Below are 23,731 nucleotides of genomic sequence, written 5' to 3' on the forward strand. Positions count from 1 at the left end.
ATTACAGGATGCATGGCCATGTGCTGCCCCAAGCAGGAGAGCCGTTTTTTTCTGGGAGCAGGTGCTATTTAAGGCGGTGGCTGAGCCTTGCCGGCTCCTCGCTCCGTCCGTGTCCCTACTTTAGTCTCTACTGCACGGGTCGCCTCAGCATCACAAGGAGGAGGAAGAGAACGGGGGGGCATGTTTGCGGGAGGGTACGCCGGTGGCCCCCGGGGGCCTCCCGGCAGGCGCAGGTCCAGTTATTGTCCTCCTGAAAACCTGCAGATTCCCAAACCGGCAGCGCCAGGCAGCGGTGTTCGGAAAAGCAGCAGCAGTGGTGCCAGCGGCAAGATGTTGTCTATGTCATACAGCGAGAGCATCCGGAGTGGGATCAACCGCTACCACTCGGACCAGGGGCTTAATCAGCCACCATCCAGGCCCCCCGACCAGGCTGAGCTGCAGAGACTCCGGGAACAGAGAGTCGCCGCTCAGATTAAGAACATGGAAGACTTCTTGAAGATGAATGGCCTTGCCCTGGAGGAGTGTGTGTCCTATCAGACAGGCATGAAGTACAGGTAAGAGGAAGGCAGAGCTTGAGAGTGACTCTGATACTTCAGAGACCTGGACAGAGAGGCTGAGAACTAGCAGGTGAGAGCAGCTTTGTGGTCAAGGGAGGTCAGATAGTCTGAACAGGTGTGTGCCTTCATACCGGTGTTTTTGTTGAGGTTGGTATGAAAAAATCACTATTTTGTACATTTGCAGATAAAAGCTGTGATCAAAAACATATGCTGTTAATATCAGTACAGTCTTGCGCTGTCCTCTGGTCAGACTGCACTCATGCAAAGGTACTGGGGCTCAGGTTTTATTTTAATCAACTAGGTCGGTGGCATATTTGCCCAACTACATGGGAAGGACAGACTGCTCCGTAAGGAGTTACCTGGCCCCTTAAAATCTCACTCAGACTTTATTTTCCCTTCTCCCCTGATCATCTAGATAGTTTCCATTCTTCTCTGGCTATGTGTTCCTTTACTATTGAGAAATCTGCCCCATAAAGACGAACAGAAATAACCCCTTTTTCGTGTGCATGTTCAGAGTAGAGCTTGGCGATGTTAGATATTCTAGCGTATGATTTTGCCTCTCATTATATTAAAATACAGGTTTAAATATTAGGTATTTGTCATAGAGTCATAGTGGCTTATTTAAAATGGCTTTGTTGATGTTGAAGCTTTCATAGCCACAGTGCCATGCAAAATAGTTGTTTATTATCGCTAATATAAAACTAGTTGAAGTCGAAGGCCAGGACTTGAGTTTCTATGTTTATGTATATACAGTATCTTTGTTGATTACTTATGCTCTACTAATGCGTATGAAATGCACCCACAACGCAGAACAAAAAAAATACAGTTTAATTTGCATTTGCTCATTGGAGTCTTTGCCATCAACTCATTGACAGGAAACCAAACAGGTTATTTACTGGACTGTCGCTGTGAAAAGGATTGAGCCATTGCAGCAGGCTTAGCGGCTGTTGTGTTGGCCAGTAAGACCCGTGAAGCTGAAGTTGTTTTTGTCGTGGACATGGATAGCTTTCATCACTCACAGGCATGGCTGCTGTTGTTTTTGACTGAAACCATTGACCAGAACACAAGTATGGTTGGCTGCTGTTGCAATGTCTGGGGTGACCAAGTTTTACTGTCTTCCACAGGTAGTGTTGTATGTCACCACTGCTGACACGTTACCCTGCCCGTAGTTTCCCCGCAGTGTAAAGCTCAGCCAGTGGCCCATGACGGGCTTGGGTGCAGCTTTGCAAGCGTGCATGTAGAAAGGGAGTCTAATATTGCAAAGAGCATGTGTGCTTCATTACATACAGACCTCAGAGAGGCTTCTACAGTAACTAGCAATACTGCTTATGTACTGTATGACACTTAGACTGATTAGTGGTCAGAAGCCTTTTGTCTTTTTCTGTTTAAACTAATAGATCGAATAACAAATCTAAGTGTGATTTATTGTGTTTCTTTGCAGTGTTATGTTTAATTATTTGTATTGTTTGCCACAGGAGTATTGGCTCATCTAACAGGAAATCCTGCCAGGTTCTGCTGTTTCTTGTATCGTGATCGCCTGTAATTCTGTAATTAGTGCTGGAATTAGGTCAGCAAGTACATGCAACCCCTGACACAAACTCATGATTATTTCAGGTGTGTGGTCAGGACAGCAGGCCAGCATTTCTTCTAAGCCCCATTTAACCATTCTTGACGATGCCATCACTTTTTCCAACAATCACGAGTAAAAAGGTTATAGTATCCCTCGTTTCTTCTATTTAACTCTCTGGCTTGCTGTATGACCACATACTTTTTTCTTTTTTTTTTTTTACTTTGTTTTTGACAGATAATAATTTACACCAATAGAAAAGCACAGGATTAATTTTCTCTGCTCTAAATGAATATAATCATTACTCTACAAGTCATGTTTTATGGACTAATACTGATGCACTACTCAATGTGAATTCTAAATCACCTTTCATCCTGAGGCAAATATTTTGTAATTCAAATTAAGCTATTTCATTATGTTGAAACTAAATACCACTAATCAGCAGGCCCATTTGAACACCGGAAAACTTTCCCCAGTGTCCATGTCCTGCGACTGAAAGAGCCAGGCAGTGGGTAAAGGAGCCAACTTGAGTTTAGTGAGGCAAGACAGGAAGCATTGTGTCTCCTATTTGAGTTATAGGGAGGTTGACTGGGGGGGATATAGATTTCTGCAGTGTCTTAATACTAATGGACATGGTAATGACCTCCACTTAGGCATTCTGACAGTCAAAGCTATGTTTGACCATTACTGTTCTGTGTACAGTACGCCTTTCCTGTTTACTGTGAAACCTTAGATGTCCAGGTGAAAACATTATATCTTGGATCGTTTGAATAAGAAAAAAAAATTGAGTTGATGAATGACGTTTTTTTTTGGTTTGACAACCATTTAGTGCTTTTGTTTTAAGAGTTTTAGTGAGATGTATTAATTGAAGCTTGGCCACTAGGGGTCAGAAAAACATTTTAAAAAAACCTGACACGCACAGTCAACACCTTGTTACAGCCTTATTCGTGTATTAATGTATGCAGCAGACACAGAGTAACATTAGCGTTTTTTTTGTACATTTTATTTGTGTTCCCTCAACTTGTGAGGAGAAAAAAGCTGCTAGATGCTTATTTATGTTCAATAGACACTGATGAGAGAAGCTTAGACACAGAATTCCTCATTTATTTTACAGCCCACGCATTTTCTAGAAAAAAAAGCTCCAAAGAGCCCCAACTCTGGGTGTTAATTTTAGGTAATTTTAACACTGTGCCCTATAGTACCCCTATAATGTAGTCTAATGCCATCTGAATAAATATTTACAATGGTGGGTAGTGCAAGCAATTATTATACAGCAGTATGAAACGATGTAGCAGCAGTAAAGCAGCATCCTCACATTAAAAAAATAATTTCAGATCTCATGTTTAAGCGAATAATGTAATGAATTCTAGAAAATTCATTGATCTTTTTTAAGCGAATAATGTAATGAATTCTAGAAAATTCATTGATCTTTTCAGATTTTCCTCAACAGAACAAGAAAAATATCAAATACAAATAAAAAAAACTTCAATAGATTCTTGAGGTTTGAACATCGAGCAATGTTACATCCACTAAGTTACAGCAGTAATTTCCAGGTGGAAACCTCTTTGAATCTCCACCAGATGGTGCAGATGTTCCACTTTAGCAGCAGAACCTGAAACAAAATACCTCCCACAGCACTCCGCTATAATGTATTCACTGAACATAGCGAGTGCATCACTCTATGCACTCCTACACAGTTGAACACCCTGAACAACTTGTTTTCATATTTATCAGTTTGTATTGAAACTAGAGCAAAATATGACTAAAACCATGTAAAATAGCAGCCCTGTCATCAGGTGGCAGCATGGAGAGATGTTTATCATTATATTAGTTTAATTACTTCTGCTTTTAAAGCAAATTTTTTCCCAACGTGTCTCTCTCTGTCAAAGTCACAGACTTTAACAATCCTTCTCTCTCACACTTATTTGTGAGACATAAGTCGGCATTGAGCCACTCTAAAATTATATTTTGTTTTCTCAATCTCAGCAGCACTGCAGCATGTGTGTCATCCCGGGCAACTGTGACGTTTTTCTTCAGGCAATCCCCTACTCCAGAGCTAAATTTAGCCACAGACTCATATCCACAGCTGCAGCTGGATACAGTCGAATTGACTGCAGCCTAACCTGTTAATCCACTATTTTACCTCAAGCCCACCGCTTCACAGTCTGGCTGCACTGATGTGAGCTGCAGAAGTGGCCATGCTTCATCTACGTCACCAGAGTGGGAGATGATGTTTAGGTGTTTGGAGTGATGTAGATTTGGTTTCCAGTGGTGACCTCTCCAGTTCCTCTTTGAGCTATCTCTGGCTGGCCTAGTGTGACAGCTTGTCAAAATGTTCTAGTCAGAAATGTTGTGTGGGCACAAGAGGTGGCATTACACAACTCTAAAGTTGTTGTAGATCATTAAAAGTCTCTTGTTTATGGCAGCTTAACTAGACGTCCTCATGATCACAATTTATGGGTCAGTAGATCCTTTTTAGTCTTTCAAGTGTTTTAATGTGATTAGTTAGAGCACCTTTACACCTGTTCTCTCCATCATATTGCTGAATATTAGCTTGAAGCACTGTTTCAGGACATGTTTTTAATTAAGCCTGACTGATCATTCTTTACACCTATATTAACATCACTCTTCCTCACATGTCCTCTCAAGCCTTTCTGCATTTTTCTATTCCTGTGTGCCGGTGATAGCAGCATTGGTTGTCCATACATACAAATGTCCATTTGTCGCATTCTTGTGAACGCAATATCCCATGAACTTCTCATTGGAATTTCTTCAAATTTGGTGCATCTAGAGGTCATCCATAATACCTACACCCGCAGCACGGAAGAGTTGTTGTGTAGGTACCAGATGTGCTCAGCCTGCCAGATCTGTTCCGGGTCCTGCCTTTACAGATGAAGTAACACATTAACTTATTATAATTGGCTGTACTGCCTGATCCATTCATCCTTACAAATTGGTACTTCATTCTTTAGCTATCGCCATCATCAACTCAAGAAAAAAACGTGTGGTTATTACAGAGTCTTAAAACAATCTTCTGGATGTCTGATGAGGAAATAAAAATATTGCTAAACTAAAATAAAAAAATTGCATTGTACATCATTTTCATTATCAGAGCTGACGATAGAAGAGCCATCTCATTTCCTTCAGTCAGTTATGATGTGTTAATGTGTTACGGCACCATTCAGACACATAACCCCAAGCAGATCTGTCAGGTCAAACTCATTTGGTACCTACTCCATCTACCGTCACCAGGTATGTCAACACATAAAAGTAATTTGATACCTATGTTTTGTTTCTTTCAATGAATTTGCACACTAATAGACGTACAGCAGTAGTCCACCACAAGATGATTGGTTTTGCTGATATTGAACCTTATGTGATTGTCGTTGCACCATGTAACGAAGCTCAGTCGGATCTCTCTAACTCTGTAAAAATAGTCTAGGTGAAGACAGCATATTTGTCACTGGAACTTAATCACAGGAATCATGCAGGTTATATTGTGATAACTTCAATTTTAAATTCCTATTAAAGTCTTCACTAGACATATTATGACAGGACAGACATGAATGTAAACTGCAACTTGACTGGTCAGTGGAGGCGTACAACCTCGAGGCGGTAACTCTAGGTCTTTATGTCTTAAAGTGTGTGTGTCTGTGTGTATGTTATTGTGTGTGTCACTGGAGACTGCCGGGGTAATGCTGTGTACTTTATAAATACTTGGTAGTGACAGGAGGTAGGAGGCCCTCTCCACTGTCCTCAGTCTTTTAGACACTTGGGCTTTAGAGCTGTGTTGTTGTCACTTTGGATCGCATACAGTTGTTACTTAATAGTATTCAGCACGCATTTCCTAAACTGTCAAGTTGAATCTCTGAATAGATATAAAGTTTTGTTTGTTTAAAAGTTCTCCAATGGCCATGTCTGTTTGTTCCTTCTCTCTTGAAAGTTTCATTGAGCACCACCATTAAATTTGTTAGTAATCCTACTATTGATTTATTTTTCTATGTCTCTGATGTTTCCATTATGAATAGCTGCGTCCTTATGCAACAGAAAATATGTTGGATGTAAATGTTAACATGCAGCGTTATTTTTGCATTTGTAAGTCCCTGTGTAGGGTGTGGTTAGGGAATACTTGAGTGTTTTTCATTCACATGTCTCACAAGGCTATCCTGGTGAAGAGGCAACGTTCACCAAAGCTTTTAGTACACTCCTGCGATTGCAGGGTCACTCTTACAAATTTAATGTAGAAGGACGTTTTCTGTTGGTGACCAATTTCTCAGAAATTCAGCAAAAGCAGGTCTTGGCTAGATGCTGGTGTTGCTGTAAAGTATGAACAGAGATGATATTTGCTTTCATTGATTTGTTGCGAATTTCATAGGAAAATCTCTCCCACTGTTTTCCCATATTTCCTATGTTCTGTTGATCTTTATGATCCCTTTTATGGTCCCTATTTTTACTGGCTGAATCACCTCTATCTCCCAAACTACAGTTTTGACCTTATTGCCTATTGTAAACACAAACTTTTCTTTTTCTTTTATGTTTCTGCCTCCTATTTTCATTTTTGGTTTTTGCTGCTAATGTATAGCATTTGCGTATATTGTGGTCTACCTGAGATTTCCCTCAGATTGTTCCTTTTGTTATTTTAAGGTGTCCGGTCACAATGTTTTTGTCGACTAAGACCTCAGGCTAGGACCACCAGGCAAAAGCTTGGAGCTGGTTTGACCTCTCAGAATGTCATGGTCAAGGGATTTACTGACAGCAGCCCGACCACATTATATAGCTGCCTTGTGTCTATGTATTATACTGGTAAAAGCTATTAAGGCACAAAGAATCAGTAGCTCAGAAATAAATGGGAACCATCTGTTTCTTAAGCTTGATTTAACCCCTTTTTTTATTCAACACTGGTAGGACAGAACCATCAAAAGCTTACATTCATTCACTATAAAGCAACAGGTCATTGTCTGCAATATATGTGTGTCTGAATACCAGGAGATTGTCATAAAATTGTTAATTCCAATCACTTCTTAACTTCTATATAGTATTTCTACATCTCACTCAGTATTTCAGTATTATGTAGTGCTTTGAAAACAATATTTACTTTATTATCAAACAGGACAGATGTGGACAGACACATTCAACAATCAACGTCAGAAAAACCAGCCCGTTGTCTATACAAAAAAAAAAAGAAATCAGTTGAAGTGATTGATTCTGTCAAAACAATAATATCAAGTACACAACGTTGGTGTTAATCATTTGCAACTCTAAGAAGAACACTTTGAGTGTAGTTTACATGAATACACCAGATTTAAAGTTATATAAACTGTTGAGTACCTCTTAAAAGGTGCTGTAATGCTACTTTCTTTAGATTTTTGAAAGATGGGTTGTCCTTTCTTGTGAGGCTGTGGATTCTAGATCAGAGCTACAAAGCAGGATTTGAGGTCAGCGAGGTAACTTCAGGTTTAATCCTGGGTTTTCAAGGTTCTGACAGTGATTCACTTCTTACGGGGGTACATCTCTGTGTTTATTTATACTGCACACATGCACATTTGTAACTGGGATGCTTTCAGCCTGGATTATGTGTTTAACTTCTTTGTATTTATCTAATATTGCTCTTTGTTTGTAAAATATCCTGCTCTGCTGCAAGTAGATTTGTCTTCAATCATGGTCACATAATGCAAACACTGCCCCTTTTTACGTGAACAAACTCATGGCTATATTGGGGAAAACCTCTCAGTGTGGTTAAACTACCGCTGTGACGGCTTAGTGTGATTGTGATTGTTAGGTTTAATAATGCCAAGTAAAAAAATATATATATATCATTGGTATGTTGAACTTACTTCATAGTACAGGCCTCAGGTCCTTTCAGCAGTAGTTGAACTCAAGTTTCTTAAGACAGTCTTGGACACAGGATGCCGGAGCAAGCAGCTACATCTTTCCAGTGAAGAAAAGATAGATATGACAAATGCACACAGGCAGGCGGGAGGATCTTCTGCTGACCAGGACAGATTATTCTGCTTCCTCCATTCCCTCGCTCTTTTCTGAGATTATTGGGGAACTGCAACTCAGCCTTGTTTGGTTTAAGCACACAAGTGCTGAAATCCCTACATTGCTGTTTTGTAATGGTCAACATATTTTCTTAAACTAACAATGTGTATTTACTCAATTGCATACATTTCTATATTTAAAATATAGAATATAATATTTTAGCAAATATTGCCTAATAACCGGGGTTCCCTGATCTCTATTTTTGATTGTCTCAGCTCTCCTGCTCTGCAGGAAGTGTCAGCAGGAACAGCTGAAACAACAACTCCTCCTGAGCCCCGCTGTCTGCTGGGAATCTGTCATGTTCATTGGAGAGTTAATAATTGCAGCACTCGCTGTTCACAGATGTGACCTGCATCTCCCCTCACTTTTCTGTCTCCTCAGGAATTCCCCAAATTCTTGAGATAATATTTAACCTGAGCTAAACCTAATTTCCTGTATCCTTTTATATTTAAGTTAAGGATAAATAACTTTTTTTTTTTACCGCAGTTAATTACTCCTCATTACAGTGATGAAACCATCAGTTGTTAGAAATGTTTAGACACAGCCTCAGGGTGCATTAAGCTGCTAGAAAAGCATTACCACATCTGTCGATCAACACTGTCAATCTGTCTGGCCTCACATCACTTTCCATTAACTCTCTTAAGCCCTTTCATCCACTTCTTTACACACACATACACTCCTCTGCCTCGCCACCTCTATCTCAAGGATGCTATCCTTTTCACTTGGTTACTCGAATCCTCACTAATGCTGTTCAATTAAACCCTCAGTAAGTGGAGCTTAAGGCTCCATTGGACAGCTGGCCAATGGTTGCATGTGATACAACCGTGGTCATTCTCTACAGCTGGTATTCAGTGTGCTAACAATCACTGCCTGCCACAAATGACATTGTAATGGCCTGACGCCTGTGGATAATCTTTCTTAAGAGTAAAAGATCTGTGCAGATGAACACTGTGACCCAGTGTGATAGGAAGCAGTCGAGCTATCTGTGACTTAAAATTTATAAGTATAGGTTATTCTGTTTACCCAGCTTGAAGGAGCCATTGCTTTAAGATGAGGTTCTCCGGTTTAATGCAGATTTCAAAGGAATCCTTATCACAGCATCTCAGCCCCACAGAGGGCTGCAGAAAGCCAGTGCCTGCTAATCTAGCTTGGACAGATCAGTCCTAGCACGCTGCAGCAACTCCTAATTTGCCAATCCCGGCTCAATAGAGGTATCCAGACTGCCCCTGAGAGCAAATTATACAACTGCCTCGCTATCTCTCTCTGTTGACGTTTGTCAAATCTGGTGTCCTTTATCTGTTCCAGTGGCTAAGGGCATTCTTTGTATTTTGTCCAAGCTCACTGTGTAGGATTGATTCAGAAAACCAGTGTCTATTTTTAGCACTAATGCTGCCGTTGTATTTAAGGGTCACTACTCAATGATGGGTAACCCCACAGAACCTCTGTGGTCAGAGCAGTTTCTAACGCTGTGTCGATTACAGTAGTTGTCTTTCTCTTTCTGCCACTGTGCACCACAGCTATAATGTGCGGGCTGTAGTTTGGGAGCACTCCTGCATGCCCAGGATGGACCACTGAGGCTTCATTATGGTATGGCATCATTGATTGTAACACTTCTTCCCAGTCAGGGTTGCAAGGATGAACACAGCAAAACCAATACTTTTAATAGTGTTTGTGCAGCTTTCTTTTCTGGTATTGGAAATAAGGGATGTAGGATTGTCAATTAGTGGGCTATGTTTCTGCGGCTTATTCTTCCAGCTGTTGGGCTACATGGTGAATGTAAATCTGAATGTTTTTGTCCTTAAATCTTTTGTTTTCCATTTGCGGCACTCCAGAATCAAGATGTTGTTACTATTTGTTAATTTTACTCCGCTGTAGTCGTGATCAGCGAAAACACACGTTTTGCTGTCCATCTCCTCCTTCTCTCTCCTCTTCCTCCCCCGCATTTTGAATGAAGTGCAGGGCCCTATCGGGGCTTTGCATTCACTCACAGTGATTGAGTGTCTGAGAGGGATTTTAGCAGCTCAGTAGATATTTGGATCACCACAAATCAGGCACTTAATCAAAGCAAGAAGATAAAGGCCGCAACACAAGGGGAGGACATTGTTATAATATGTGGAGTGGGAGGAGATGGATTTCTTTTCTTTATGCTGAGATTTGTTCAGTACTGCTATCTAATGACCAGCTGAGTCCAGCACCAACAATGAGGACTGATAGGATTTGGTTTTCAGGTATTGTTCAGTTCTTTCCCTCTTGATAGAAAAATTACATTTTATCGTAAAAGAACAGTCATGCATTGGGTTGAGCACATTCTGAATCACCCGCCTGTGTGCACCCTAAACACAATGTCACTAATTAGCAATTTAACAGAGGAAGTCTCTGGCATTATGTAAAGATTTTCTATTTTTAGTTCAGCATCCTTTATGACTGATTTATCTTGTGTCTCATAATGAATGGAGGTTCATTCCAAATTTGCCCCCGAGGACTCTAATGAATAAAAACAAGGCAGCTCATAGTTCAGGCTAGTATCCGCTTGATAATAGTGTTGAAAAAAGGAAATTGTGAGTGAAAGTGTGTATGTAACACAGATAATAAATGTGTCAGCATTTGTTCAGACTGACCTTTACTCTTGGTTCACAATCAGGCCGGGAAGCAATGCGTCCTCTGCAGTGGAATTTGATGTGCCATGCGAGTGAAAACTTCACTAATGAAACACAGAGGTGCTTTATGTCAGGCAGATGAAAGACCTCCCCATCAGCAATGGCATGAGTGCACAGCAGGAGTGTTACATGTTAAGTGGGGATACGGTTTTACTAATCATCTTGTTTACTTGACAGTGTCGACCCTTAAAATGTCTGTGTGGCATACTCACAATGAACAGCTGCTCACATTGTGATTTCTTCATGAGAACCATTCATGTCGTCATGCAGCGATAAGGTGTCAGTCATCTTTAATGATTGTCTCTTCTGTTTATCTGGTCTTTTGGTCCTCCTTTTTTGTATCCCGTATATACTCAGAGGGAAATGAAAAGCATGCTGTCAATCTGAAGAAAGTTGGCAAATGTGCCTGTTGCGAATTATTAAATCATAGTAAGTGTGACAGGCATGGTTTATTGGATTGAGCATATTTGTTGCTCACTCTGTTGGCATATATTTGTGGCAGTTTATAGCGCCCAGTGTATTTATTAATTACAAGGCTTCCGTGTATGTGGTGTTGTGTCATTTTTATTTTAGACATTTTACAGGACCGATACAGTGAATAAAAAATACAGACTGGTGCAATGCAGACTGCATTTAAAAAATGGTTGTTCTATATATTAATTTAGGTGATGGATCAGCAGCCTGTCAGATGATGCATGCCTGTATTGATTACCGTACCTTGCATTGCACACCAGTCAATAAATGTGTAGATTTTTAGATGCAGATAAATCAAAGGTCAACAAAGGACTTAGTTATGACAAGGAATCAGTCAATCACATTCATTTCATTTTATTACAGTAGCCATATAAAAGTATGACAGGCCCGATAATGTAATGTAGGATGGAGGTTTAATTTTATTTTCTCCCATTGCTTGAATACTGGCAAGCGTGCCTTAGGTTGGCTGTTGTTGTGGCTGCATTCCCATATCGAGCTAGGGCTCTGGGATTTTTGTCAGGCTTATTATGTGGGCTTAGTGTGGATCACAAGACTGACACTGTATCTGTAGAGCCTGAGCTCCTGTCTCTGGCCTCTCCCACTTCACACTGTCTTTCACATGTCACGACTCTTGGGGGCGGGGATCATGGCATCACGTTTCCATAGCACTAGCAGTGGTGCATGGCACGTACCGTCTGGTAAAGGGATGTCGGACCGGACTCATGCTCAACTGCTTTGTCAAAATGTGCAGAGAGTTGGTGGGGGCAGCAGTGACACCAAATGTGTTTCTCATCACCTTGACCTAAAGTGCAGCACATAACCCTGCAAAGAGCCCATCAGTCTTGTCTATGTGTTGCTTTTGCTGCCACTGTCGAGATTTATATGCAGTCATACATTCATTATGTATATTGGGGCATCCCTTTTAAATTCAAGCTCGCCTTGCGTTTCTTAGAAGGAGGAGGCTTGGAAAAGGTCGTCTTGAGCTTGCCTTTTCCTCTCTCAGCACCCAGTGCGAAATTTAAATCAGATTTAGGTCGAATTAAACCACCTTTTTCCCTCAGGGTTCTATTTAAGTCCAAGAGACCAAAAGGTCATAGCTCCAAGAATAGGGCTGTCAGTTAGCAACAGCCTGTTTGCTGGATTCCTTTGATGGAGGTCGCTTCTTCCACTGCTTTACTCTACATGTCTGCTCCTGATGGCATCTCTTTTAATTATCCCCATGGCATAATAGCTGGTCCACTCAGATAAGCTTCAGTATTATATTACTGGGAGCATTTGTCTCATCTACTGTCTCTTCAATCTGCAGCCACTGTTGCGTTGAGTCCAATTACTGTGGTGTTTACTTTCAACCCCCAACCATTATCGTATTTTTACTATTCACGCTCACCTGCACTGACTCAGAATACTTTTATTGTTCATCAGATGAGTGTCTAATAACCAGTAATAACAGATGTTACACAACAGTATCTTGGAGCTGTATCCTGTAACCTCCAATTATTGCTTTGCACAGTTTATGAATATGTAAGATTACATATTTATTTTAATACTTTACAGTATTATAATTAGGAGGACGAGGACTAAAGCAGTGTAGATAAATATACAGCATCTCAGTTATGTCTGCGACAGCCCTGCTTTAGACATAATATTGTCACAGATAAAGTTACATAATGAATATTTCATGGGCAGTTGAACAGGCCCACGTGAGTGTCCCCTTTTCTGGGACCATAGGCTATTGCAAAGTCCTGTCCAGTGAGCATTCAGCTCCCCCTTTTTCTTCTGCCAGAATAAACTGTGTTAAACCACACTGCAGGGCAACAGACGGACAAAGATGAGCACAAAAACCATGCACTACTCTTTTCTTAAGAGAGGCTGCTGTAAACACAACAGATTTCAATGCCTTGCTGTCTCACGCTCTCTGAATATTCCTTCTCACAGCTCCTCTTCATATCCCTCCCACCACATTCCCTCCCTCTCTCTCTCTCTCCTCCCATCTCTTGCCTGGGTGCACCCTGCCTCTTTATGCTGAGCACAAGGCATACAGATGTAACTTTAATCCGGGCAACGGTCAGAGCTGGGAAGTGAATATGAGGTTGCCCTTTTGCTAGTATTAAGTAGAATATTCGGCAGAAGAGGAGATGAAAACCTGTGTGTTTTTGTTTTATTCTCTCCATCTCTTTGTGTGGATCTATGCGTTTCCACTCTTAAAGCTTGGCAGCAAGAGGTGTTATCTCTAGCACTGAGCTCAGCTTTGAAAGGAAATTGCAAGACTCTAAATCTGCCTGTCAGCCTCTGATGAGCCTCTGATTAAATGATAAAGCGACAGGAGGACACCCAGATGAATCAAGGAAGACCTTGCAGAGAGGAATTCATAGAAGCGCGCGTTTTTCTGGACTCTGATTTTTAGAAGATTTGATTTTTCCTTTTATTTATAGCTTTGCAGTGGACGCGGGTTTGCAGTGATTGCACATTTGTTTCTCACCCTAGCTGAGGCAGAGATGCTGTAATGTTTTGCTTGGATTTGGACTTCCTTTGAGAGGATTTTGTTTTCACCTGATCAGCGGTCCTACACCTCCCAACCTTCCACCCCTCTTCTTTTTTTTTTTTACTGAACATTGTGAGCTTGTCTGTCACTTTAGAGACTGGGCAGTGATTTCTAACAGAATCATTGTGTGTGTGAGGCTGGATTCAGAGTAGACTGTCTCAGACTTTCAACCTCTGGGAGTTTGCCCTGCCTGATTTAGCTAGAGGAAAGCTTTAATTAAAAGTATCTGCAACTGGGACAGCCGGGCAAAAGCCAGGATGCAGGTGTCGTTGGTATGCACGGACCATCGCGGGGGCGTGAGCCGCAACACTGAGGACCGTCTAAACCGACAGAATGCCAACAGCCCCAGCACAGGCACACGCAGCAAGTTCAGAGCAGTGGCGATGGTGGCTCGCAGTCTGGGACAACTCTCTGTTCAGAGTGTGCCTTCCTCCAGCGAGCAAAGCATGAAGACTGGCATGAAGTATAGGTAGGGCATGTCTGAAGTGTTCACTGACGGCTATACATTTGACCCAAACACTTTCAGACCTATAAAAAATATTTCAACTGACTTTAAACTGCAGGATTTGTGCTAAAGTAGATTAAGAATGATGACCGTCAAATTTCTTGGCTCAGGCTACAACACACGACAAAGAAGACAGATCAGTTTTCCACTTTGCTACTGTATGCCAGTTTTTCTTTGTTACTCCTCCCTGTCAGAGCTGTCAAACTCCTGCTTAAGATTGATGACAGTTAACAGCAGTATGGCAGTAATTAATTCACGTATCCAAACTTGTATTTACTTATCAAGTGGGACCTAAAAAACAGCGTGAGTGAGTGAAAAAGTTTCAATTTAAAAATTAAAGCGAAGTGGTTGGAATTTAATTTAAATGTAAAGTTAGTGGCCATGCTGTCTAATCTCTTCTGTGCACTGAGCACTACAAACAAATTACAGTAAGCTGCATTTGTTCAGCTTTAAAGGGGAAACTAATTAGTATTTTTTCAGATTAGTCCCTTAAGTACAAAAACACTGTCGTCATCAAACACTTTTTGTGTAATTGATAATCCCTGCATTTTGAATTTTCTTATCGTGTGGGTTTGTATTTATTATCACTGCAGATCATTTTGATGAACTTACAGCAGAAATATTCAAATCACATATCACCAATCACTGAATCAAAAGCTATAAAGTCAGTTGTCAGTTTTTGAATAACCATTTTTGTCATATCAACGGGTGCGACTGACATGCTATGAGCAAACACTGCATAATGATAGCTTTTGCCCATAACATCGTATGTTCACATGATGCTGCATTGAATATTTATGCCACCCCTCTTAATCAGTTGATTACTGATTGCGGGTCTGTTATAGTATTTACAGCTCTGTTGCTTTGACAAGCTGACATGATGGGTTAGAGAAAAGAAGTCCCTTAAATAAATTAAATTTGTGTGTAGAAACCCCAAAAGACATGAAAACTAATGTCTCTGTGTTATCTGCCATATTTAACATTTAGCAGAACTTGCAGAAAATCATTTAGAACAAAATGCAAATGTCTTCTATTTGTGTGGTGAATTATTCAAATGATTCCAGCCTTTATACAAGGGCTGAAAAGCGAAGAGATTATGAAGTGGAAAGCGCAGAGGGTAGAGGAGAGAAAGGCAAATTGAACGGCAGAGGAGGAACATAAAATCTGTAGGCAGTGTTGGTGAGAAAATGAGTTCCCCAGTATTTTTCAGCATGGTAAGGTACAGTACATTATGATCCGCACAAGCTGACCATTGATGCAATGCATTTGCTTTGTATCGCAGACTTGACCCGTCAAGAGTTATTTGGCAATAATGACCTGCTCTTTATATTTTCCCACCTGTCAATCAACTGCTCACCAATTATTTGACATTAAATATTGATTTAAAATGGCCATTCACCAAAAACCTGAAAGCATGTATTACATGTATATTTTAGCCGAGCTGTTACAATTTACATATTTAAGTTTTGTTCATACTCTTGTGGTGATGTATATAAAAAAATATTGATTATTATTAGTCTTAACATAGTCTTAAATATAACGGTCTTCCATGTTTTTAATATTTGTCGAGTGTTACCATTGTCTTTTTGCTTGCTAGTTACTACTTTTATGATACATTTTTTTTACATAATTAAACACATTTCTTGAATGCAGAGTGATATTAGATATTTATTTCTTTAGTATCTTAAAACGGCAGCAGAAATCTGACCATAGAGGCTAACAAAGAGCCTCCATCAAAAGCTTGTCAGCTGTTTTCTTGTTTGTAATACAGAATTTTTAAATCACTTACACATTCTTATATTTTACCAAACAAAAATCATCACCAAAAAAACATTTTTGTTATATATTTGTACTGCGTTCTTTTATCAGATTATCATTCAAGTGTTAAATTCCTTTGTTTTTGTTATTTCTTGTTATTTCTTGAGCCCCAAACCTCAAGAAAAAACAAACTGTAAGGTGATGGTGTGTCTTTAAAACTCGTCTGGGTGAAGAATCAGTGGCATGTTGACAGACAATTAAGATCTGGCGTTGATTTGAGGTCACAGATTACACACCATCACTCCTGTTGTCTGAATACACATCGCAATGCTCTGAATCTGACTTGCTAGCGGCAGCCTCACTATGTTGGCACACTGTCATTATTGAGGCTAATGATATTGAATGAGTAAAATAATTCTTAGCTCTGGAGGGCCAGCGGCTGTTTATGTTCTTCTCTTCCACACTGTAGTCTCAAGCACGTAACAGGCTCTGTGTTTGTGTGTGTCTGATCAACACTGAAGGTAATGCAGCCCTGAATGCAGCATGAGGCTCAGAGATGCATGCACAGAGGGTACAACATGGTGTTTTGTGGTGTTGAAGAGACGTGAATGAAGGGAAAGGAAGGAGAGAGTGTAAGAAAGAAAGGGAGAGTGCTAAGGTTAATGCTGGTACTAGGCACTATGCCCGAGAGGAAGTACAGTAGGCTGTGCTCATGTCACTGAGTATCTTTCAAACATGCCTCTCGGAGTTGAAGCTCTCAAGCCCTTTAACATGGCCGTGTATTTCTCCTTTCATCTGAGATTTCCTTTGGTTGTCAAAATGAAAACTGAATTTAACAAAGACATTAGTTAGTTGCGTTAGTGGTTTTATAACTGTCCCCAAAAGAATACAGTCAGAGCTTATCCACACACACAAAAAAAAAAAAAACTTTCCACGATTATTCACACTGCAGAATTGCAGTGTGAAATACAGATCGACCTCATTTGCATACAGTCCTGTCCAATTCCTTGAACGGCAGCCTTGAGCTTGAATCAAGCCTGTCAGTCAACATCTGTGGGCAAAGATGCAGGTTAGCCTTGCGAGTGACCTCCCCCACAAGGCCACAGAAACCATCAGAATGAACATCTTTTCAAGGTACTGAGGGATTGCAGCAGCTTTAGTGGACCGCCTCACAGCAGACTGAGCCGTTCTGTAATGTGACATTGGGCCTGCATGACATGACTGGTTAAAATCATCAAGCTTGACTGCGAGAGCCCGCACGTCTTCCAAGGAATGATTAAATGGCTTCAGTCAGTGCTGAATTAATGATGCGCACAAAATGGCTTATGATTATGTAAAGTAGTCTTGCTCAGGGAATGGAAGAATATCTGTGAGATTGGGAAGGCAGTTCAGGTGGAGAGTCAATCCCATAAAGTCCCCGCATTTCACAGTCCGGTTATCAGCTCTTTTTTTTTTTTTCAGGCAAGCAAACTTCTTGAAAGTCTTGAGGGAATGACTCACTTTTACAAGAGCTAGTTTTATTTGCTTAGGCGTAGCAAATACACTCCTGCAAAGTAATGCTGAGTTGAATAAGTTTGAATACGTATCACTTTTCGTTTGAACTGCCTTTTTTTGTGCTTCGTGCAGACTACCGGTAAATATAAGAACTCCGTATAAGCTGTTGTGGGTAACATTTGTGCTTTTTTTTTTTTTTTTTTTTTTTTGTCAGAGTAGGGTATTGTTCTTTGTCTCAGCTTGTATCCGCTCTAAAGCTCTTCTGCTGCTGTTGCACTCAGTATCTTTTTACTGCAGTGGCCATGTAAATCAGAGCTGACTCACCTCCCACCCCGGTGTAAATCTACAAGTAAACTCGCCTCAGCCCAGACTGTCAGTAGGATTCCTCACATCTCTGGAGGTCCACATTTTGGTTGTAAAGTTGACAGTGAGTCACAGCCACAGTAAATAGCTACTGGCAGTGTTGTGTAAGCGGATGGCGTTTAAATCCCACCACCGTGTTGTGTGAAGTTGTGAATGTATCATTATCAAAGACAGAGATGAGCCACTGCTTAAAAAAATCCAGCCCCAGAGGTCTTGTTTTCATATCGTAAACCTTAAGGTTACCTGACGTGACAGATGGCAGAATGTATAAAGACAGATACGGGAGGAGAATTCACAAATGCAACATGTACGCATCCAATTATTATTCATCGGAGAACGAGAATGAGTGAAACAAATTGGTGCTATAATGTGGGAACGTTTTTTGTTCCCAAGATGAAACTGAGCATTGTTTTCTTCTTCCGATATTTTGTTACACAAATGCAAAGCATGCATCGCTCAGGCTTGGGTGACAAAAGCTGTGGGTGTGAGATTTGGGGCGTCGTGAGTGTGGGTGCATGCTGGGACGTTTTCCTGCATTCTGAGGGCTCTTCATCAGGGAGCCAGCTTTCTTTTTTTTTTTCCACAGCCCGCACTCCCCCTTGAAATATGAATCATAAATAGACCGTGGCAGTTCAACACACACACACACACACACACACACACACACACACACACACACACACACACACACACAGCAGTACACTTTGGCCACTCTGATGTAAATACTAAGAAGACTCATCCTGAGCATAGATTTCAGGCCACAGCAGCCACTTAGGTACCATCTTAAATGCGTACTGAACATTCACCATCTGTTTGCTCTGGGCATGTAGAGGGAAATTGCCAAACGGTGGGATGGTTCATTTATTGATGCAGGCTTGTGTTTCACTGTATGCACTGAGGGTTTGTCTGTGTTGGTGTATAAGAAAGCGAGTGAGGCGTGTGTGTGGGGGGGGTGGGTGGTTTGTGGTGTTGTGTTGAAGGAGAAAATGAAGACAGCTGTTCTTTCTTTGCCTCACTGATAGAGTTTAATTAGAGCCTCTGTGTGTGTGCGTGTATGTTAGCACCACTCATTTCTCTCTGCATGTTATTTTCTTAAATCCTCTAGAAATAGCTTAGATTTATTAACTCTGTTGTGCACAGCAAGAAGAGGCAAGACCTTTATTCACTGTGTATCTGAATTGTTGTCAGTTCATACTGTTTAAAGTGTGTGCGTGTGGGAATTCAGTGTAACTGTTTGCCTTAAGGGTGCCTTTCCTTACACATGATTATTAGTCCCTATAGCATGCTAAAATACAGACGCAGTCGGACTTTGGTAGATATTATGTATGCAGTTATGCATTTTCAAACTCCCACACAAGGCTGTTATTCTGCATACACAGCACAGAGATCGGTTTAGACTTTGGATCAACCGACTTGTTTTGACAAATAAATTTCTGTTTAGTTTTTTCGTCCCGCATGAGAAGCATTCGAAATGGCACGTTACATAATGTGTAAGGCGGCGGTTGAGGACAGGTTGTAGCATAAACAGAAGTGTGGCTCTGCTGTAGCATGAGGCCAGAGCTTTGGCTTACTTTAGAGAGTACTGCAGCACAACTAGCAGGGGAAAATCCCACGAACCGCGCATCATCATGCTTAGTCATGCGTGTTATGAATATTTAAACTCCATATTTTTTTAAAATTAGGCTGATGGCATCAGTTTGCTCTAAATCGATACAGTTCCCAATGCAATCTTTTTATTAACAGGATGGCCTCTTCAGGATAGTAGGTATTATTGGACCTTTTATGTAAAAACCTCTAATTAGTTTATTTATGATTAAAGCTGCAACAAGTGATTTTCATTCAGTTTCATTAACAATTCATCTTTAGATTAATAATTCATCGATCAACATTCATTACGACATCTTCCCTTACTTTTTCCTCACATTTAATATAGGATTATAAAATACATTTAATCTCCTTATATTGTCAGTGAATGTACGCCATTGGTGTCCTTTGGCTACGATATTCAGTGTCAGGATGTTGGAGCGTGTGACATTACAGTATAAGACCTGGAATCTCCCACAGGTCCTAATATGATTCTCCCTCGGTCGTCTCCAGCATATAGCAGAAGGTTTTCCGTTCCTGTGGGCACTGGCAGATTTATCTCCTGACAAGAGACTCTGAAAACGCCTGATTTAGAAGAAAAACAAATTCAGCCTCAGGAAAACCCTCTGAGCCGGCAATCTGTTTATGCCCAAGTAAAAAAAAGAAAAGTAGATAAACTGCCATTGACAACTGTCTTCAAGTGCTTCAATGCCAGTGGCTCTGTTTCTGGCTGTTTAAAGTTGGTATGCTCCAGAAGAAATCACATTGGACATGATCTCGGGCTGTTGTCAAATACAGTGCTAGAAGCAAATATACCAGCATAAAGTGTGTATAACTGTGTGTGTGTGTTTATTTAATGGCTTTCATGAGCGATACCACAAATTTCCTCACAGTAAGAAGTTAGCCTCCTTAAAATAAGAAAGTAAGCTGGTGTAGCTTTGATGATATATGTAGCCTGGAAGAAATCACATTAGCATCACATTTTTCACCAGCTAGAGATGACTCCATGTTGGTTTCAGTGGAAAAATTGTATCAACCAACCACAGCTCAGTCAAAGCTCAATGCAGTGCTTCTATTTGCCTGTGAGAACACACCATCTTCAGTTTCAACAGAAGTACAACACCAGCTTAACATTACCACACCAAAAGGAGTAAGGTTTAGATGTGCTGGTAGACTCTCTAGTTTGGTCAGAGCTGGACTGGCTGTTCACTCCAGCCTCTCGTCTTTATGCTGAGCTTTAATAATCGTTTTCTGGCTCTAGGTTTTATACCACTTCATCAATTTTTCATCTAAATCTTGGCAAGAAAACTGATTAGTGTGTTTTCAACAGAAAGAAAATCAGAAAACTCGTTCACCTCTAATTGCAACTCACCCTCACTAATTCATCTGGGTCTTTATCTGAAGCAAAAAAAAAAGCAATGCAGCTGGCAGCAAGTAAACATGGTAGAAAGCTGTAGGATTTGCACAATGAAGCACACAGCCATTCCTGTTTCATACCAATTAGATGTATTCAAGATAATTGGATAAATAGGGCCAGCATACTGAGATAGAGGTGATACAGAGAGGCAGATAAGAACTGTTCCTTTAATCACAGTTAATTTGTATAAGCAGCTTTTCAGAACAAATTGGTTCACCCAGTTTCTCGTTTTTCATATTGCCAAGTCAGGATATTTTTAATCTTTCAGGCCTATCCTTATCCTCCACTGTTGCTACCTCCCTTTCATCCCTCCTTTAAGTGGAATGGGTGTTATGTAAACCTGATTGGAGGACGAAACCACCTGCAGCCAAGGCAAACGTGTGGCATTTAGCGTGTGTGTTTTTCTAAAGTTGAAGCCACGGGTGTGGTAGTATTAATAGTTCTGCTCAGTAAACATATCTCTCAACACTTTACTCTTTACAGCACTGTGACCTTGTTCTCTCATTCATCACCCTGTCCTGTCCACTAACCTTACAGTGACTTTAAGCCCTCTCTCCCACTGCATGCCTCCAGTCCTTCCTGATGCTCCACTCTGACACTCTAAGAGTTAACCAGTATAATATATTGGTATAGCGCTTTAAATCAGGAAATGGTGTACTGTATGTAGATGTGTTTCTATGTTAACAAGAATCCCTCTCAGCCATCATTTATAAACACACTGACTTGACATTTTCAGCATTTAGTTGATGCCCTGTATGTTATAAGTTATGATTAAAGGATGCAGCAGTAGAGCTAACTTGCATCCAAAGAATTTGTCGAGAATTGTTGCTTTTTTTAACAGTACTGAGTTGAGATGACACAAAGTGAAATAATTATGTGTCAGGTAGCTCTAATTGATCTTTGTTTTTGGGTTTTTGTTTTTTTGACAATCTGGGTGTATATTTGTCCTGCATGAAATGTCCATAGTGGTGGAAGAAGTGTGAAGAATCAGTGTGTTATGAGAGTAGTGTAATGAGTCACAGCTTTTTAATTGTCATTGACTATTAAGTCCTGTTCAATATCTCAAGGCAGTAGTATCACACATCCTAAATGAATGATGCATGACATTGTGTTGCTTTGAGGCTTTTAAAAAAAAATATTATATTGATTTGATCTGAAGGGTCAGTACAGTGTTTATTTAAATTTTATTGATGGGCCCCATGTAGGAGTGAAAATATCTGACTTGCGTCAAGAATTTCAAGTCAAGAAATTGACAAGGTGAATTATGCTGTTTTTAAATATTAAGTGTAGACAAGAATATAGATGTATAGTCTTTTTCACCTGATCATCTTTATCTGAACCTACTTTCTATTACACACTTTTTTCTTTCTCTGCCATATTAGAGCTTCATTAAACGGTTGACACATAATTTCTAGAAAAAAAAAGCAACACAGAAAGAAAAAAAAAACAGTGGAAATTCTTGACGCAAGTCAGACATTTTCCACTCCTACACGGGGCCCTCAATAAAATTTAAATAAACACTGTACGACCCTGCAGATCAAATCAATATAATAATTTTTTTTAAAAGCCTCAAAGCAACACATGTCATGCATCATTCATTTAGGATGTGTGACACTACTGCCTTGAGATACTGAACATGACTTAATAGTCAATGACAATTAAAAAGCTGTGACTCATTACACTACTCTCATACACTCTCATAACACACTGATTCTTCACACTTCTTCCACCACTATGGACATTTCATGCAGGACAAATATACACCCAGATTGTCAAAAAAAACAAAAACAAAAGATCAATTAGAGCTACCTGACACATAATTATTTCACTTTGTGTCATCTCAACTCAGTACTGTTAAAAAAAGCAGCAATTCTCCGACAAATTCTCTGGATGAAGTTAGCTCTACTGCTGGCATCCTTTAATCATAACTTATAACATACAGGGCATCAACTAAATGCTGAAAATGTCAAGTCAGTGTGTTTATATAATGATGGCTGAGAGGGATTCTTGTTAACATAGAAACACATCTACATACATACACCATTTCCGATTTAAAGCTCTATACCATATATTATTACTGGTTAGACCTCTAGAGTGCAGAGTGGAGCATCAGGAAGGACTGGAGGCATGCATGGGAGAGAGGGCTTAAAGTCACTGTAAGGTTAGTGGACAGGACAGGGTGATGAATGAGAGAACAAGGTCACAGTGCTGTAAAGAGTAAAGTGTTGAGAGATATGTTACGGAGCAGAACTATAATACTACCACACCCGTGGCTTCAACTTTAGAAAAACACACACAAAATGCCACACGTTTGCCTTGGCTGCAGGTGGTTTCTCCTCCAATCAGGTTTACATAACACCCATCCACTAAAGGAGGGAGAAAGGGAGGTACAACAGTGGAGGATAAGGACAGGCCTGAAAGATTAAAAATATCCTGACTTGGCAATATGAAAAAACGAGAAACTGGGTGAACCAATTGTTCTGAAAAGCTGCTTATACAAATAACTGTGATTAAAGGAAAAGTTCTTATCTGCCTCTCTGTATCACCTCTATCTCAGTATGCTGGCCCATTTTATCCAATACTTGAATACATCTAATTGGTATGAAACAGGAATGGCTGTGTGCTTCATTGTGCAAATCCTACAGCTTTCTACCATGTTTACTGCTGCCAGCTGCATGGCTTTTTTTTTTTTGCTTCAGATAAAGACCAAGATGAATTAGTGAGGGTGAGTTGCAATTAGAGGTGAACGAGTTTTCTGATTTTCTTTCTTT

At 40.3% G+C, this 23,731-nt stretch overlaps 1 protein-coding gene across 7 annotated transcripts in view; it reads left to right on the plus strand.

Annotated features, from left to right (window-relative positions):
* The window catches only part of kcnab2a (potassium voltage-gated channel subfamily A regulatory beta subunit 2a), a 79,625-nt gene that overhangs the window by 36,214 nt on the left and 19,680 nt on the right, over window positions 1–23,731 (plus strand). The window contains exon 1 of one of the 7 annotated variants that reach the window (XM_010731339.3): window positions 14,097–14,308. The exons of the other annotated variants lie outside the window; for them this stretch is intronic. Coding sequence (XP_010729641.1) covers window positions 14,097–14,308 — 212 coding nt within the window. Of the gene's footprint in view, window positions 1–14,096; window positions 14,309–23,731 lie in introns of those variants that run through there. 7 annotated transcript variants of the gene reach the window in all.

The sequence above is a fragment of the Larimichthys crocea genome, chromosome VI (genome assembly GCF_000972845.2).
Source record: "Larimichthys crocea isolate SSNF chromosome VI, L_crocea_2.0, whole genome shotgun sequence".
In the NCBI taxonomy this organism is placed as follows: Eukaryota; Metazoa; Chordata; class Actinopteri; family Sciaenidae; genus Larimichthys; species Larimichthys crocea.